Source organism: Pezoporus flaviventris, unplaced genomic scaffold, assembly GCF_033815535.1.
Source record: "Pezoporus flaviventris isolate CSIRO_AGI_PZ_B2104156 unplaced genomic scaffold, CSIRO_AGI_Pfla_v1 ptg000037l, whole genome shotgun sequence".
Lineage (NCBI taxonomy): Eukaryota > Metazoa > Chordata > Aves > Psittaciformes > Psittacidae > Pezoporus > Pezoporus flaviventris.
Genome location: NW_026892585.1, coordinates 3,841,264 through 3,860,129, shown reverse-complemented (window position 1 = coordinate 3,860,129; position 18,866 = coordinate 3,841,264). Strand labels below are relative to the sequence as shown.

At 47.9% G+C, this 18,866-nt stretch overlaps 2 protein-coding genes across 7 annotated transcripts in view; one reads left to right on the top strand and one right to left on the bottom strand.

Annotated features, from left to right (window-relative positions):
* The window catches only part of LOC133274918 (C-C chemokine receptor type 8-like), a 28,566-nt gene that overhangs the window by 3,796 nt on the left and 5,904 nt on the right, over positions 1–18,866 (top strand). Inside the window, exons 2-4 of one of the 4 annotated variants that reach the window (XR_009745331.1) lie at positions 1,176–1,313; positions 6,992–7,153; positions 12,383–12,455. Coding sequence is in view for 2 of the 4 variants with exons in the window: in XM_061464526.1 (XP_061320510.1) it covers positions 1,311–1,313 (3 nt within the window). In the remaining 2 variants the exon portion in view is untranslated. Of the gene's footprint in view, positions 1–1,175; positions 1,314–6,991; positions 7,154–7,403; positions 7,494–12,382; positions 12,456–18,866 lie in introns of those variants that run through there. The other 3 variants (XR_009745332.1, XM_061464526.1, XM_061464525.1) reach the window with 3 other exon arrangements.
* On the bottom strand, positions 6,907–16,905 carry LOC133274922 (CX3C chemokine receptor 1-like). Of its 3 annotated transcripts, XM_061464534.1 has the most exons (3): positions 16,827–16,905; positions 15,542–15,613; positions 6,907–8,076 (listed from the first exon to the last, which is right to left on the bottom strand). In XM_061464534.1, exon 3 carries the CDS (start codon positions 8,060–8,062, stop codon positions 6,998–7,000), a length of 1,065 nt encoding a protein of 354 aa, XP_061320518.1. In that variant the 5' UTR covers positions 8,063–8,076; positions 15,542–15,613; positions 16,827–16,905; the 3' UTR covers positions 6,907–6,997. The 3 variants fall into 3 exon arrangements, with proteins under 3 accessions (XP_061320518.1, XP_061320516.1, XP_061320517.1); XM_061464532.1 differs by lacking the exon at positions 16,827–16,905 and having other exon boundaries at positions 15,542–15,647; XM_061464533.1 differs by lacking the exons at positions 15,542–15,613; positions 16,827–16,905 and adding an exon at positions 8,210–8,337.

Below are 18,866 nucleotides of genomic sequence, written 5' to 3'. Positions count from 1 at the left end.
TTGTGGTAGTGCCCCCAGCTCTCAAACCTGTAGTGGTTGGTAGTGTTAAAAAGCTTATTGAAAGACTGGCCTTATCCTGGACACAAGTGTCTCCACAGCCTTTCCTGCCCCATTCCTCACATGGCAGCTGGGACATAAAGGAAGGTAGTTAGAGAAAACAGTGTTTGAAGGGGATCAAGGCTGAGAAAGAACCAGTCCTTGCTCTTATCAATCACTAATCTTCCTTCTATGCTTGCTGAGACGCAGTCACTGCCATCCCACTGTGAAAGCTGTTTCACTGCACGTCCTCCTCAAGACAAGCTCTACAGCCAACTGATGTGGTCTATTCAGTAGCAGGGGAAAGCACGCGGGGCACTGAAATGAAACTGTGATAACAACACTAAAAGCTTCTCTTTGGAACAGCTCTCTCTGTGATTCACAAGAGATCCTGATGTGCTTCGGGAATCGCTGGGAAAGCTGCTTAATTTAATACCCACAGGCTCTCATTCGCTCAAGGACAAGCAAATCAAAAAGGCCTGAAGAAATGGATGTTTCTTCCAGCGCCAGAATGCAAGGACTAATCTTCTTCTTACTTCCCTTAAGTACACTTTCTGCACTCTGCTGGTTACTCAGTGAGTCCATTACTGACCTTGAAGTCTGAGAGGGTTTAATGATGCCACCCTCTGGTGAGAATGCAGAGACAGCATTGCCACTAAAGATGGACAGAAGAAATGATGGGGTGAGCTCAGGACAGAGGGTGCTGCATTAGGGACTGTAGTGATAGGACAAGGGGTAACGGGTTAAAACTGAAACAGGGGAAGTTTAGCTTGGATATAAGGAAGAAGTTCTTTACTGTGAGGGTGGTGAGGCACTGGAATGGGTTGCCCAGGGAGGTTGTGAATGCTCCATCCCTAGCGGTGCTCATGGCCAGGTTGGATGAAGCCCTGGGTGACATAGTCCAGTGTGAGGTGTCCCTGCCCATGGCAGGGGGTTGGAACTGGGTGATCTTAAGGTGCTTTCCAACCCAAACCATTCTGGGATTCTATGATTCTATGGACAAGGGTGGATAGAAGGATAGTGAGAAGGGAAACTGGAAACACTTGGTTCCAGGTGCTGGTAGCCTTGTATAAAAGGACGTATGCCAGTTGCCTTTTCTGAATCTGGCTTGCTCTGTAACCTCTGGCCCATGCATTCAGTGTTGTCTTTATGGTAGCTTGTATTCTGACCATCCCTTGCACTGTAGTCTCCTGGAACCTGAGCTATGAGGAGGATCTGGAGAGCAGGAACCAGCAACAGGACCAAGAAGAAGGAACTGAACAAGAGACCAAGTGATGGTGAGTCTTAGTGCTTCAAATGAGGGCTCCCTCAGAAAAACCATCTGGCAGCAGTATGAGGACCTCTGTGCCCTAAGGTAATACTGAGAGGGGCTACAGTAAAGCAAAGACGTGCTGGAGAGGGGCTCTGAAGCACCCAGGGGTTAAGACCTGGTCAAATCTGAGCCAACTCTAGTTTATAAACCATTTATAAACCAGACAAACCCAGCTTTAAGCCTCCTCAAATACCTTCCTTCCAAAACGTGGTGGTGAAGGTCCTTCTGTACCAGGAATCTAGCGAGATGTCCCTAGGAAGAGCTGGAAAAGCACTTCCTGTGTGTGCTAACCCAATTCCCCATCCCTGAGCAGTCTTAGGCCATTAGCACCATTACTCAAGGCCCTTCCAGTGGGAGATGCTCCTCGCTGCCTTGTGCTCCTGTTATGGCCAAATTGGAGCCCACGTTACTCAGTTGCCTGGGGCAAAGGGGTGGGATAGAGGTGGTGCCATTTCCTTCTAGTTTGCTCCTACTTCCTTGAAGCCCAGAGAAATAATGGGAGCTGCAGCTCAAGGTTTCAAGCAGTTCTTCTATGTAAGGAGCTGTGCTAGTGAAGTGCACACGGAAGCAGCAGCACATCTGGCACTAGAGGGAACTGTCTTGTCAGCAGATGCATGGAGCCATCGACCCTTCTGCTTCCTCAGCATCCTCTGATGTGCCCTGCAAATCCATTGCAAGCTGTGCTGCTGTTTCTTAATGTCACCGTGCTGCTGGGCTTGATTTTAATACAGCAAATGTAGTATTCAGGGGCTAAATGCAAACTTCTTGCGGGTGAAGCACAGCTTCTTTCTATGGCCTGCATTATCCCCGCCGATTGACCTACTTGTAGCTGGATTGTTGGATTACAGGCTAGTATGGAACAGTGACAAATGCATTTAACTTATCAGAGACCTAAAATCTGAGGGGGGTGGCAAATGGACTGTTCTGGTTACAGCTGCTGATGGCAAGTGGATAATATCATCTACAGAGCGAAAAAGTAGTGCCAGGGTCCTTGCTTGTATTCTCTGTCCCACCACTAACCTCTGCCTTCGGTGACACAAGGTTAATGTGCTGCTTCCAGCTGATTGAAGGACCACAGCTGGAAGTTGGATAGAAGCAAGCTCCTTCACAAGCAAACTGCTTTCTCCATCTCCAATGGGAGCTATTATACACTGTGTCCTTAGGAAAAGAATGACAAATACAATACATTAACTACTAAATACAGTCTATTAACTACTGACATTCATGTCTTGAATATCCATGCAACAAAATCATACAGGAGCAGTTGGTAGGTGTTCTTTTCTGCATTAGCACTGATACTGCAGAACCCAGGTCTTGAGGTCTGGGTGTGTGTATGTTGAAAACCAAGCTCTTGCAGTAGTTACCAAGCAAATTAGGAAGTTCTTACGAAGAGTGGCAGCAGGATCACCACCAGCTTCACCAGAAGGGCTGTATATGTGTGTGACAAGTGTCCTTTAGCACATCCAAACTCATGTTTAGCTTTGGTAACGGGGTTTGAATCTCAGGATGACATCTCTGCAGGTCACGGGTTTTCATTAGAGCTCTGGGTCTCTTACAGAGTCAAGAGACCGGAGTGCAAGCAGTAAATCTTGGTGCATTAAGGACTTGGGTAAGTCCTTAATACAGAAAATAGTTCATTCACTGCTAAAATGGGGTCTGTAAATGGCCTTTGGCAAAGCACCACAGCGTGCGTTGGTGATAGCTACAGAGGAAATATGTTACCAGCCAGGAGCTGCAAAAGCAATGATGGGGAGAGAGACAGTGCAACCACTAGAGTTCAGGTTTGGGAAGAAGAAAGCTGGTAACTGAGGTTTGCTTTGGGCAACTCTCCTTTGGTGGTTAGCAATAGCAGGACTTGGTATGGAACCTTGCATGGATGGGACTTGTGCCCTCATTGGCATCAGAGCATCCTGCTGGGACAATGGTTTTGTATTACCTATGAGACCTCAGCGAAGGACGTCCCAAAGGTAACAGAGGCAAAATGGAAATGACAGAAGTTAATCCACAACCAATGTGTTCATAGTTTCTCTATTAAATAGAGCCTTAAAACTTCAGACTACCTTGGACCAGGGCTTCAGATCCACTCCCAGCGAACTCTGATCCAAAGGAAATGTGCAGGTAGGGGCTCCTGATGCCAGTGTTGCAAACAATGACGTATTATATGGGATATTTGAATGAGAGGGATTCACAGTGGCACCTAAGTGGACATGAAGTGTCCTTTTTATCTCACTGCAAGCAGTCTGGCTAAATATGTGCCTTGTTCATTCTATTTATAAGTAGATGAGGACTCAGGTTTTATCTGTTCCTCAAAAGGTAACCCTGCTGCTAAAAGATTTATGTTACGTGTCAGTGTGATTCTCAAACAGGAAGCGTTGACTGCAATGGCAAAATAAGATGCAAAGATAACTCACCACCCCCAAAACCACAATGCCCAGTCCCCATCCCCCCCCCCCCCAAAATCCCCCAAATCCAGAGGTTTTCTGACCATTTTGCACAAGCAGATGCTATTCAATGGATAGATTATACCAAGTGTGCTTCTGTGTGTGCATTTTCATGTGTAAACTGTGACTTGCCAAGTAAGCAAGAGTCTATCTGTAGTTTCTGGTAGATCAAAAGGGGTTATCCTGTACTGAGAGACTGGTTTCCTTTCTCATATGTGATGGATAGGGACTGGATGATCCTCGGGGATGCGCTGATCCACTCTAAGGATGTATGCAGCCTTAGTGCTGTACATAGGAAAGTGTATGCTGTAAACTGGCTGGGCAGTTAGAAAGCACCAGCTTCCCACTGCAGAGGCTTTGAAAGGGAAGCAGCATCTTTAAGTAAAGGCTGTACTTAACTGGAAGTCCAGTGGAGGGACTTAAAGAGACACCAGTGGGCTTTCAGTCAGGCTCAAATGGTGCAAGGAACACCTCGAGGTATAAGATAAGCAGAAACACAGGAGACCACACAGTATTTGCTGTCACACAGCACAGCAGAGGCACGGCATGGGCAGGAGCTGTGGGGCTGTGGCTCCCCGTACATCCTGGCATGCTGCAGTACAGTGAAGAGCAGCAAAGCCTTCAGCTGCAGCTCAGCCCAGTCCTGGTAAAGCTGGTTACTGGTTGCCCTCAGAGCACTGGATGTTTCCTGGAGGCTGAAGGGTTTCTAAGGGACAATTACAAGGAAACTCTTAGTGCTGATGCAAACAGAAGGAAAATGGTTTGGTTTTCAGTGGGTTTTCTTTGATTTACCACTTCTGCTATGAGGAGGCATCTGCACGGACAAGCTGTTTGTTGCAGAACCCAGTGCCAAGAAGCCACCCTGAAGCTTTTAATCCCATACCAACTCTCAAATACTGAGCACATAAATAACACATTCATGATAATAACTTGCAAATACATGGCATAAGCAGTGATGATCTTAGGCTGACAATCATTGGGCTCACAGGAGCACTGCACTGCGCAGGTGGATCTGGAAGTTATGTGTGCTGGGATGTCCTGGGCTGGGGATGGGCAGGATTGCTGGGAAACCACTGGGATAGGCAGGAAAGTGCTGTCCTCCCTGGAGAGCTGTCAGAGAGGCTTCATGCTGGACATGGATCATATCCAAATGTGCCTGTTACTCCTCCCACTCAGTAACTCCCTGTTGTCTGGAATAGAAAAGTGAATTCAAACAAGCCAAGTGAGACTGCATTGCTCAGCTTGGCAACCCACCCTCTCCAGGCTGATTTCGTGCAGACACGACTTCTTGTTTAGTCTCGGAGCATCTTCCTCTTTCTTTCTTTCTGCACATCTTAGCATTTCTTTAAAAAACACTGTAAAAATCCCATTTACTTCCAATGCCACTTGCCTGGGGGTGGGGACAGAGGGGATTGTCTGATCCCGCTTGGGCAGGCTGGACTTTGAAGTGGAATCTGATTTCAAGTGACACTTACGCTGCGTTTCATCTTAGATGGTAAGTCTGGTATCTGGAAGTGCACTGCTAGCTTCTGGTTTTAAAGTTGAGCACATAGAATGTATTTACACCTAATAAAGGGTGTTTTATGAAAGGGGCTGTGATCCTGTAGAGCGAGCTGGGTGTGCAGTAGCCCAGGGTGGACAATTTCATATATGTGTAGTTACTGTAGATCTAAGGCAGAAGCTCTTCCCTGTGAGGGTGCTGAGGCGCTGGCACAGGGTGCCCAGAGAAGCCGTGGCTGCCCCATCCCTGGCAGTGTTCAAGGTTAGACGGGGCCTTGAGTAACACAGTTTAGTGTGAGGGGGTTGGAACTGGATGATCCTTTCCAACCCAAACCATTCTGTGATTCTTTTGCACATGGAAAATGTCTCCATGGAAAGGCTCTCCTCCAGCCTTCTTAGAAACAAGTGGTAGGAAAAAGGGCTTACTCCTCCCACTGATAGCGGAGAACAACTCTTTTGTGCTAGTTGGAAAGTGAGGGGGGTTCTGCAGGTTTGCCATACTCCCACTTCCATCAGTGTCTACAGAGAGGGTCCCACTGGCATGGACTTGTTTTGGGAGATCAGTCCTTGATTTTTCCTTGTAAGATGACCTCAGCTTCGCAGGTGGCTGCGGTCCATTCCCTTACCTCCACCCCACAGCGCCAACGCAAACCTCCATTGCTCTTGCAGCAGATGATGGCAGGAGGGCCCTGCAGAAGGTCTCTCACTTGTCTGATTGCAAGAGTAGAATGGATGTTTGCAGGATGAGGAGTGCACAAGGTAAATGTGTCCTCTGGGATGGGTTTCATCCGGGTACAGCTGCAGGTTTCCCTGGGGAAATCAGCTATGGGAGGGGAGGCCCCAGAGGTTGAGGAAGGTTGTGGTAAACAGCATGGGCAAGTGGTTATTTTGTCCTGAAAGCTCTTGTATGATGGGATAGACACAGCTGGTGTTTACAGTGGGTGGCAAGCAGAGTATGGGCATGAAGCATGTGCTTACCACCCTCTCCAAGCAATTCGCAGCCTGATTGTGATGTACTTGGACTAAGCACAATGATTCCCAAACCCGTACCTTTTCCTGGATCAGCCCCAGGTCTGGACCTAAATCCTTAAGCATGGTCTTTGCTCTGGTTAGTGCATGCTACAAACACCGAGTGCATTGCTGGCAGTAAATGTGTGTTCAGAAATAAGTCGGGGGTGTTTTAACAGTAGGATTTTATTAGGTATGAAAGCACAGGTAAAACATTTATTGCAACCAATACCCCAAAATCACTTCTATATGAAGCATCAAAAATATACCCCTTAAATATCAAAACCATTGCCCTTGCTAACAGTCAGCTACCATTCATTAAACAGATATCCAGTCCCTCAAAAACTGAGTTGAGGTCTATGTACATTTGTACCCCGTGTTCATACACCGGCACATGTGCAAGTTTCAATGATGAAACTACTCAACAGCTTCCCTCTCCTTAAATTCTTCTCCAACTCCCACGCCAGGCCAAGAGTGCTGCTTTTGCTCCACTTTCCCCCTTCCTCTCTCTCAATTCAATTCCACATTCAGCCTTGACATGTTGTACTGCTTTGGTTCTTAAAATCTTCACTGGTTTAGAACTTCTAATGCTTAACAAGAGGCACGTCAGTGAGCCTCTTCATACGGGTAATGGCAGCTCTCAGAGGTGGCTGGCCCTGCAGATGATGTATTCACACACATTTCTTCTCCACAGAGCCTTTCAGACGAAGACAGAGCCATCCTGGTCGCTGGTGTTGAGGGTTATGTTGCTGTTGACAGTGCTTTCTGCATAGCTGGCGGAAGGGGTGACCTGGTAGCGGCTGCAGGGCCCACAGAAGCACAGGAATGGGCAGTACTTTAAGCAGACACGATGAAGGTATCTCCTGAATTTTTTCCCAGCAAAGGCATAGATAAAAGGGTTGAGACAGCAGTGGCTGAACGCGATGGTTTCAGTCAGGTGCATTGCGTAGTCCAGGGATTTAATTTGGTTGCAACTTGTGAATACCTCATAGTGCCTTAAAGTCTCTAGAAAAATCAGGACGTTGTAGGGGGACCAAAACAGAAAAAACACCACCACCACGACCAAGACCAGCTTTACAGCCCGTGCTTTTTTCTGGTTCTTGCAGGACAGCAGGGTTCTGATGATCCCACAGTAGCAATAGCAAATGATACAGACCGGGACGAAAAACCCAAGGGTGTTCAGCTCCACATTGCAGAACACTGGCCAGATGTTCTCCAGCTCCTGGGGGTAGACAGAAATGCAGTCGTTTTCTACCAGCTGGGAGAACACAAACTGTGGCACTGAAACTAGAACAGCTATTGCCCACACTGCACAGGTTATAAGGAAGCCATGCTTCACCGTTCTGAATTGCAGAGAATACGTCGCCCGGACAATGGCCAAGTACCTGTCAATACTGATAACGGTGATAAAGAACATGCCCCCAAAGAAACCAATGTAATACAGTGAGGAAACAGCCGTGCATGGAACAGTCCCGAGGGTCCATCCACGCACAGTGTTGGAGGCCCAGAAGGGGAGGGAGATCACGAAGAGCAGGTCCGAGATAGTCAAGTTCAGCAGATAGATGTCAGTGATGCTTTTCTTGCTGCCTTCTTTCACAATGGCAAAAACCACCATGAGGTTCCCTGTGAGGCCGAGAGCAAACACTGCAATGTAGAATATTGGCAGGAATATTTTCCCAAACTCTTGGATGTCAGTCTTATTGCAGGAAAAAGCTTGTTCGTCGTAAGCGTATTCGGCCGTTGTTCCTGTGAATGCTTCCGTCATGCTGAATCTTCTGGCTACATGGAAAGGGAAAAGAGGATAACGTCAGAGAGGGAGATCCAGGGAGATGACAACACGGCCAAACCAGCCTGTTAAAGCTGGATCTGGAAGGAAAGGTCAGCGAGGAAAAAACCTGCAACTGATAACTACCCCTTGGTCACAGTGTCACTGTCTTCTTACAGGAACCCCCATTGGCTGTAAGGAAGGGACTTGGTTCAGTGACCATAAGCTGCCTCTAATCAGACGTTTACATCTCCTGTCAGTGGGAGATGTGGTCAATAGAGCCAGTGAAGAGCAGTGTGAGGCCAAATGTACTTTAAGACAAGGCAGGCTGCTTTCCAGACTCCGCTGACCGTGTTGCTGAAGCTCCTTTTGACTATAAGGAGAGCATGGGCACGGTACTCAGTGGTAGACGCCGATGGTGTGTAACTGCTCCCACTCCTAGCACTTGGAGTGAAGTGGCTGGAATCCCAGCACGTCCACTCTTCACTGATAGCAATAGTTTTTATAGCCTCTGTTTAAAATAAGCCTTGTGAGACTAAGCATGAAATAGAGATGTCGTGAGGTGTGAGACAGTCCTTGCCCAAGAAGTTTCATTTGATGTAGTGGTAACAACAACAAACTCTCCCATGGGTGGCTACTGTGACCATTGGTATTTTCTCTTAAGGCTTCATTGCCAGAGCACCCTTTGTGGTGTGGGCCATGAATTTCTGGCCTCTTATTTTGCAGTCATTTCTCAAAGATGGGTTTTCTGTGCTAGTTGGAAATGCAGGCTCTCCATCTGAAAGTACCTTCTTCTTCTGAAAGTTCGAAGCCTCAGTGTCTCCCAAGCATTGAAATGAGAAGTGCCCACAGTCATTAGAAAACAATCTTTGTGGTTATGAACAGGAAAAGTGGGCTACAAGAAGGGCTGTCTCAGCGCTGGCAGTTTCAGAGCATGGGCATGGACGGGAAGGCAGTTTGCAGCAAGCAGGCACACCCATGGGCTCAGCACCTCTTGCAGTGCCTGCCCACTAGAACTGGGAGCTGAGTCTGAATGCACAGCCTGGCCTTGCTTGCAGCCCAGTTTAATTCTCCAGCTTCTGGAGATGTGGTATCTGACCAGCAGAATTAGATGGGATGCACAGGAAATGCCTAGGTGCTGGGGCAGAAGCTGACAGCAATTGCAGACAAGATACTGTGAGATTAGAGGTGCCTACAGGGGTATGTGTCAGGTTCCTTATCTCTTTACTTTATCCTGCTGAGGGATACAGAAATGAGCAGGACAGATCGCATATAATCCCAATGGCCATCATGTTCTACCTTCCCATCCTAGAACTAACCAGATTGGAAAAGCCCTTCAAGCTCACCCAGTCCAACCGTTCCCAGCACTGCCAAGGCCACCACTAACCCATGGCACTGAGGCCTCGTCTCCACGCTGTGTGAACACTTGCAGGGACGGTGACTGCAGCCCTGCCCTGGGCAGCCTGTTCCAATGCCTGAGCACCCTCTGGGGAAGGAATTGTTCCTCAGCTCCATCTAAACCTGCCCTGGTGCAGCTTGAGGCCGTTTCCTCTTATAATGAGATGTTTTCTTTCTCCTTTCCTGAGCTGAAATGTGGGCAGAAGGTGCCTTTAAAATGGAAAGACTTGTCAGGGTACACCAAGTCTCTTGTGTGGAAAATAAGTCACTACAGCAGCCTACCCAGCTCTGCCACTGAGCTGTGACTGCACCAGAGCCTCCATCTTCCTCTGTGGGCTGATGTGCTCCACAGCTGGTTCTTCACTGAGGTACCAGTGTGCAGTAGCTGAGGGCTACCGAAATGACTGGGTCTGGTGCATGAGAAGATGCTGAGAAGTGGGTTTGATCAGCCCCAACAAGAGGCATCTCAAAAGGGAATCTAATGGCAAGGTGTACATGCAAAGCAGGCAACTTCCCTCAGAGGAGTAAGAGGCAATGGCCACGGGAAATTGTTACTCACTATATGGAAAGTCATTTTAACAAACACCTCCACAGGGCTTCATGGAGGCTGTGGGCTCTCCATCCCTGGAGGTACTTATAACTCAGCTGGCCCTGTTCTGAGCATGCATTTGGACAAGAGACCTTCAGAAGTCCCGTCCTAACTTCATGACTCTGAAACAAAGCCAGGCAGAGGCCACAATGTTTCTGCAAAGTGCCCCAGCTTCTTCTCTGCTCTGTACGCTCCTGTTTCCATGTGTGTGATGAGCAGAAGTCCCACTGTGCACAGAGGTAACAACTGATTGATGCCTGCTTGTATCCCATTAGCATCCAGAGAGGGTTGCTCGGTGGTGCTTGCCTAGACTGTGTGTGCTGGGTGAAATCCCTGACCTGGAGAGGAAGAGCACACAATGATTTAGTCTCCTCTCTGAGAACCAGTAGCTGCACTGGTCTTTCTGATGCTTGCTCCCTTAATTCATGCCTGGAAAGGCAGCTTGTTCCTCTGGAGGTTTCCATACGTGCCCACACAAACCACTGCGCTCTCCTGAGCACAGGGAGGGTTTCACATGAGTAAGGAAATGCAGCTCCCACCATGGGGTAGCCCTCAGGTCTGGCAGACTGCTGCGCAGGCTGCACCCACTGGCACTGCCTGCAGAGAAAGCTGGGTGCAGGAATGGCCACCTTCTTCACGGGACACCATTTACATGGAGGTGCAGGAGGAACTCCTGCTCTTACTGAAGCAAAGAGGAACGTCACCTGGGCTCTGGTCTTTCCTGAAGTACCTTTTCAGTCAGGTAATCTCCTCTAGCTCACTGATGGGGATCATTTATTTCTACAGTAACAAATCATTTCCTTTACCCTGGATGGGTGGTTGCAAAGCTTGTGGTACCTATGCTAGCAGGAAGGGTGAGATGCTGCATGGCGTGGCCAGGGGCAAGCAAGAACTACACTCACATAAATGACATTGGCATCCAAAACTGCTGGCACAGAACGGTCACAGTCTGGGGTATGAAGTGACCTGAAGAGCACAGAGGATGCTGAAGAAGACTGCAGGGCTGTGAGGTCCCTCCACCAGATGTTTTCCCTTGCTGAGTACAGGAAATAGTAGATTCACTTCTGCTTCTCATGGAACTGCTCAACCGCTTTGCTCTCTCTGTCCAGACTTCCCCAACAGTTTTACACCCTGCTCCCCACAAACACTTCTGCCCTTCATCATGTTTATAGCTGTCTCAAAGACAACAGCCTGCAGGACCCAAACCCCCTGTTTCTCAACCCAGCTGTTCCAAACAACCACGTGCACTATAAGTAATACATAGGGAAGTGAAATTAGGAGAGAGCCACAAACTCCTCTAAGCAACAGAAGGTGCATTTCAGCCTTCAAAACTAGCACTGGCATCAGTCTGGGTGACAAGAGCCAAATCCTTTATGCATCTGAGCTTTCCAATTGCCACCCCTGGTGCTTCAGCCAAGTGCCACGTTACGGCCAAGAAGGGGGGTTCGTGGGCACTTCACCTCTGCACGGTGCTGTCCCCCAGTGGGAAGGTAACAAACAATAACCAAAAGCAGAGGGTCACGCTTCAGCCTTGCACAATGTGCTGACAGAAGCATTTTTAAGGCTCAGAAGGATTTTCACACCTTAGTCAGCACTTCTGGGGGAGGCTGAGTTGTGCACTTCTCTCATGAAGGCAAAGCTGCACACCAATGATTCACCGACCCAGGGAAGATGGGAGGCTTTGTGGGAAGCCCTATGAAACCCAATGGGCACATCTGCCTTTCTCACCCTTAGATGTGAGCTGTCACCACCCTACCCAAATATAAACGTGTTGCTTTTGTGCATTTGTGACTACACCCATCTGCTTCTGGCCAGCCCGGGGGGTCTCAGCCACACCATAGGGGTGTCCTTGGGTACATCCAAATGACATGGTTTAGCTGCCGCTGGCTCTTCTAACACACAAAAGAAAGAGCTTTAAGAGAATTAACCAGAACTAGATGGAAACCAACAGGAGAGATGCAAGTCTTAACAGCACTCTGGCTGAAATGCTTCAGCAGCCTGGCACCAAGCAGCTACCACGCAACCACCAGCCTGCTGCGGACATCTCTAACCACCATTTGTATGATACCCAAAACAAAACTTGGGCTTACTTACAGCAATGTGTGATGGGGCCCAGTTTCTAGTCCTACACCCAACTGGTTCCTGTAATACACTTAGCTCATCTTTCAGAGCTGGGCGGTTCTGTTGTTACGGGACAGTCTCTGGAGCTGTTTGGGATCCTGTTAGATAGCTGGGGTCAAAAGCAGCACAGCAGCTGCAGTTACTTTAAATTTATATCTGTCTTTTATTCAGTCCTGAATTGAGGAGATAATTTCCCTGTTCCACCTCTACAGGTGCTGGAAGCAGCTGACGTAAGAAGGACATGGAGCTGTTGGAGCAAGTCCAGAGGAGGCCACGAGGATGAGGTGCTGGTGCTGGCACAGGTTGCCCGGAAAAGTGGTGAATGCCCCATCCCTGGCAGTGTTCAAGGCCAGGTTGGACAGAGCCTTGGGCAACATGGGCTAGTGTGAGGTGTTCCTGCCCCATGGCAGGAGGTTGGAACTGGATGATGTTAAGTTCGTTTCCAACCCAAACCATTCTGGGATTCTATGACATGATTCTGACCTTTGGAAGCAGGGAGCAAGGTGAAGCAGCAACCTTGAACCTGGTCAAAATGAAATCTGAACAGCAAAGAGGGGGAGCATAGCTGATGCCAGTGTGGGTGGCTTAGAGAAGCTTTTGTCTGGACATCTGATGCAATTACAGGGTTGATAAAGGGTATTGTGCAGAAGAGTTGAAGCTTTGACTTGCACTGACTGCTTATTTCATAGAAACATAGAATAGTTGATGGACACAGCTCTCCAGACCAATGCAGCACAAGCCCAGCAACACGTTACGATGGGATTCAGGCTGGTTAACTGTCAGAGCTCAAAAGCCAGACAACTGTGGAGGATGTCTCACCAAACACAGAGTATTGCTTATAAAAGGTCTGTGGGAATAATGAATTGAAAGCCCCAGACTTGTATTTTCACCCTTGGTCTGAAATCTGACTGGGAGTCACAGCTGGTAGGGGAAGTGAGGAACGAGTTAGAGAATTAGACAGTAATTCAGACAGACCTGAATAATCTGGGGCTTCCTGGATGATTCACATTGGCTTTAATGCAGCTGAAGCGACACGCTAGGGAGTTAAACACCACAGACCGTGTCTCAAGAGTGGGAGATCATCTGCTGGGAAACCTGGCTGCTGCTATGGGCAGTCTGAAAGCCAGCCCTCAGCCAGATGTTGCAGTAAGAAAAGCTGATGCAACCCTCGGGTGCTTACAGATGTTTAAAGGCGTGCTAAATGGGAAGTGGCTTTACCATTGCAGAGCCTGGGACTGGGGCTGTAGGCATACACTTGATTTCATAGCCTTGCTCATGCAGTGGGATTAGCTATACCACAAACTGACGCATGGAAATTCAAACCAGAGACTTGCAAGCTGAAAATCAGATACACATTTTAACAGTGAAAGGCAAATCACTGGAACAGACTTCGAGTAGGAAAAGAAGGTTTTTGTATGCCTGAGAACCTCCACAAGAGAAAATACCAGTCTGGGATATGGCTTTAGGCCAGACACAGTGGAGGAGCCCAATCCTACAGCCCCTGATAGGCAGGGAGGCAGAGCAAATGGGCTATTGGGGCACACTCAGCAACGACTCTGTTTTGGTCCCCTGTTTGGGGACAGGGATGTTGCTATCAAACAGCCAGTCTGTACGGCCTCTGTTAAACCCTGCATGTTTTGCCACCTTCTAACCGGTTCTTTTATCATTCCTCCATCGCTTCCAAGTGGGTGTGTGGTGTCATCCCAGATGCATCCTTGCTCCCTGGTCCTCCAGTCCTTCCCTGCTGACTTTAAGGTGAGAAAATGCCTTTCTTTGGTATTTCTTTTTAATTCTGTGATTTATTCTCACATCAGCCAGGCCATTTCCAGAGTTATTCTTAATAATCACTTACTGCTTTGGTTGATTTCATTTATGGAGACTTGGCCCTGGACTTTGAGGGTGAGCTCTTTGAGAGAGAATAGTGCTGCGGGCTGCTTCATTATTATAGTTTCCAGCTCAAGGTGGATTCAAGGTGCAGAAGCGTGATGCTGAGGCTTTCTGAAAATTAGGGCATTCAAGGTGTCCTAAATAAAGCACCCAGCAATGGAAGCCGATCAAACCACTGCTGATTAAGATAAATGCAAGTCTGAATCTTGCAGAGGTCTGTGGTCCCTTTAGAAAGGCATTTAGGTGAAAGAGATCTAAAAAATGCCCCTTCCCTGGACCAGGTCTACAGTTTTGACACCAGCATCACAAACTGAATTGGAAGCAGACTCCACCAGCTGTGGAATAAAATCTACAACCTTAAACCAAGAGTTTGGGGTAAAAAAATACACTTGAAAAGATCAGTCTTGGATCATGGAGGGTGGGAGAGGATCTTTTTCACCTTTCCCTAAGGCTTTATAGCATTGCAAAGTGCTTTCTTAGAGATGCTCCATGCTAACCTGGAGATAACTGCAGGGCAGCAAGTAACCAGGGCACAAGTTTCAGCTTAACCCATCACATCAAAAGTGATACTCTGATTTTGTCATGGCTCCACTTTCAGGGCATAACCAAGGCTTTTGAGCAAGTGACCATGCCAATAGTCACATCAAGGCACCTTGCTGGGGAGCTATTATTGATACCAATCATAGACTCACAGAATCCCAGATTGGTTTGGGTTGGAGAGGGCCTTAAAGCTCATCCAGTTCTAATCCCCTGTCATGGGCAGGGACACCTCACACTAGACCAGGCTGCTCCAAGCCCCGTCCAACCTGGCCTTGAACACTGCCAGGGATGGGGCATTCTTCTGAAAGGGAGCTAAATACTGGGGGGCTTCTGAAAAGTCCCACAGGGCATTAGCCTGAACCTCTGGCAATCAAAGTACCTTTAGTAATCTGGCCCTATGGAGGTCAGAGCCTTAAAAACCCATTTCAGAAATGACTTGGGCATTTAGGAGCCATGGCCTGACAGTATGATTCAGACTCCTGTGTTTTCTCCAGGTCTTAAAACTGAGGTTCAGAAATCACTGAAATGCTTCTGAAGTTTTCATCCGTGACTCTCAGGGTCATGATTCTGTGGCCAGACCCAAGGGTCCTCTGCAAAGCCTCTGCAACCTGAGCTGGTTTCCAGGCAGAGACCAGCCAGGAGACAGGGAACCAGGTGAAGGCTGCGAGAATCCTGTTGGAGAGCAGCAGTTGTATTTGTCCTCACAGAAGCTGGGGAGCACTTTAACTCAGCTGCTGGGGCACAGAGCTGCCCGCAGGACACTGGGGTTTGGGGTTGTCATTTGACTGGATGGTGATTGCCAGGATCAGGGTTTTCTTGGGAAATCTGCTTCACAGGTATGTCCTGTAGTTAGTTCCCTTTTGCCTTTCCTGCCCGCGCAGTCACTCGTGACACTGTGTAATTTTATACCTGTTGCTGAGCATTATGGTGGTGTTTTCTCTTACCTGCTGCTCCTCAGGAGTCCTTTTTCCCAGGCCTGTCCTTCTTAAGCAGCATTCAAATTCCTTCTGTTTTCTCTGTTGAGGGGACAGTGAAAACAGATGACTTTTTTTGGAGCTATGTGCACCGTTTGTGCTTGTTTATGGTTACCACTCGCCCCATCCTCTCACCACATTTATTGTGGGGCCTATTTACTTCCTGCCCCCCCCCCCCTTTTTTGTTATTAATAAGCTGACATTGCTTCAGCATCCTTCAGAAAACTGAGAAGGCTGTCTACAAATGGGGCATCTCTTAGATCACCTTCTCTGTTATTTTAAAGAGCATTATTCCTTCTTGACTATGTCCAGATGAGATTTAGGTTCTGGAGTTGACAGCCCCTTCCTGGGAAGATCACATTTACTCTGTGATCTACTCTCAGAGTTAAGTCTTAAGTGTTCTCCTTTGCCAAACTTTAGCCTTTTCCTCTCCCTTTTGGACTTCTTCTGTGCGGCCCAAACCCTCAGAATTCATTTCAGTTCCTGTCTTTTATCCTCTCACCCAATTCACTGCCTCTGTCTGGCTGCATCAACACAGGGTTTGCCCCAGCAGAACTTCTGTTTCTGGATCTGTGTTTATATCACACAAACACTTAACGGGCTGCCGTCACTGGATTACCCAAATGCCTCACCCCAACCAGCAGCCATCCTTGTAACAACAAAACCTTCCCATGGAAATCTGAGTCACAGAGAAATTAAGTGATTTGTTCATACAGAAAGTTGGGGTTTCAAGGGTTCTTTTCATTTCTGCCATTCTCTTGCTGCTCTGTCCTCATCAGACACTTGTTGCCATCTCTAGCAGACTTTCTGGTTCGGGCTGTCCTTCAGTGTCGGTGATGTTTGGGATGTTGGTTCACTGACTGGAACTAAAATCAAGCAACACTGGTGAGTTCTGACATCTAACAAAAGCCCTCTAATGAAGTAGAATGGCTGCATCTTCTTGCTCTGTCTTTTCTATGCTGCACACTAGCCATCTGCCAGCATTAACCTTGAAGACTTCTAGCCAGGGTGAATGTTGCCACAAATAACGCATCACAGTAAAATCTCTCTGCTTTGGGTCACTTTGATTAATAAAAGCTTTTCCCTTTCTACTTTCACAGTTTGTAAGCATTACCCACATCATCTTTACCCAAATTAAGTATTATTTAGATTCCAAGCACTAAGCAGTGAAGAGTTCGCTTAAGTAAGTACATCAGACACCATTTGTTGTCCTCCTGCTCCGTCAGATTATAGGTCAAGTGGAATTGTCTCTTACCTTAATTCATAGCTGCAGTGAAAACCAATGTTTTCTTCGAGCGGAGCCTGTTTGGGTTTAAATGTATATTTCCTCTTTAGAGCTGATGCCTACCCTATGAAACATGTGAAGTTTGGCAGGGCAGCTTCCTGGGCTGAGCTTCGTGGCTCTGCTGAGAAAGTATTAATGTGCTCTGCTCCGGTCCTGCTGGTGCCTTGTGAAACTGTGAAGCAGGATGCGGCCACTCTGAGGGGCAGAACTGCTTACAGGGGACAGGACTTGCACAGCAGAAATGCCTGAGGAGCCTCATATTTGGGGTGTAAAAGCTGCCACCCCCTTGATTCCCCTTGTCCTATGCAGAATGAGGTATTTTTGACTCGGTGCAGTGTATACAAGTGCGAGCCTGGTACGCTCCCCTGAGCAGTGGGGACACAGGATGCAGCACAGAGGAGTACAGGTACAGGATGGTACAAGGTTATATCCTTGCAGCTATAAGAAACTCACTGGTGGTCAGTTAAAAGAATGCTTCCTGGAGCTGGCAAAACTGCATTTAGCAGTAACACACAGAATAAAAATAGTACCTAATGTATGTAAGGGGCACCACACATAGTAAATTGGGTGTTACACGAGGCTGCAGACCAGGGAAGGCAGAAGAAGGTATTAAAGCATGTCAGAAAACATACAAAACCAACCCTGAGCAGATCCTAGAGAGAGGGAGAAAACCCATCAGCAGGGCCATTGCACTGGTCACAGGGAAGGGCTGGAGATGCTGACAGCTCACTCCAACACCTCCCTTCCCAGCATCACACCACCCCCTGGGTAAAAGCACTAGCCTTAGGACCCAAAGCAGCAGGGAAGGGTGAATGTGCCATCATGAAAAGGGATAGAAACTGCATGTGCAGAATAACTTAAACTGCATTAGTAGTCTTCCTTTTTGTGCATCCAGCAGATCTAGACTGACGATGATTGGAGCTTTGAGATTGCTGTAACACTGACAATCAGTTCTTGGCTTTACCTACACACGTGCTTCCTCTTTGCCTGTAAACAAGGTTTTGAGTACATCTCTCTGCAGCCCAGGGCTTCCAGTGGACAGGAGGAGCCTGAAGGTTTAAGCACTGGCATGTTCATTAATCAAGGAGCCTTCTTGGCCCCTGACATGAGCATTACCCTCAGGGATGCCACACATCCCAATTGGCATGGCTGGGGCATGTGCAGTGGGATGTATTATTATGGGGATCCGAGACAGTGTCCAGCTGGGGAAGGTACCAATACCAAAGTCCTCTGGCACACACAGGAATACAGCCCTGGAAAACACCTCCAGGTCCTGCCCCTGCCTCAGATGCCAAGGGAGGTTAAAATGCTTTCTCTCCAAAGTCAGTAATGCCGCATCCAGACAGGCTGGGCTGGATGGGAGGTTTTGGGATGGTGAGCATCTTCCAGGTTGTCTCAGCTCACTGACTGGTGTAGTGACTTGCCAGGCAAATATTCCTGTGTAAGTTGAGTTCTGCTATTTCTGATAATTACATATCTTTTCGTGGCATTATGCTTTGTCTAGCAAAGGTTACATCCCCAACAGCCACACAGCAATACACCAGAGGTCAAACTGAGCTTCCAGCCATCAACCAAGCTGCACAAGTGATGTCAGCACCCGTGGAAATAATCAGGGAACCAATTCCTGGTTAGGCATTAGCCAGGAACAGCAAAGGTACATACTGAAAAGGAAGTTTAAAGGTTAGGGAATAGGAAAGGGCCAGAGCAGCAGATCTTTAAACCTCATCGTTTCCTCTTACAGCTGTGTTTCCCTAAAGGCAGCAGTCAACCCCTGCCCTCCAGCGCTGCCCAGAGTTCAACTGGAAGCTAGCACAGAAGAAATGAGGTTTGCCAAAAGGAATACCCACAGGTTTTGACTGGAGGACCTCAAATAAAGAGAAACCAAATCAGGCTGATTCACAGGCATCCTCAACACATCTCCCCAGGGAGACAAAAGAGGCTTTCTGTTAGCGATAGTGATAACCCTAGGTAAGGGTGTCGCTCATTATCATGGTGTGCACTTGCAGTGGA

Coding starts and splice junctions, on each gene's coding strand:
- LOC133274922 (XM_061464534.1), bottom strand. CDS start 8,062: ATGACGGAAGCATTCACAGGAACAACGGCCGAATACGCTTACGACGAA.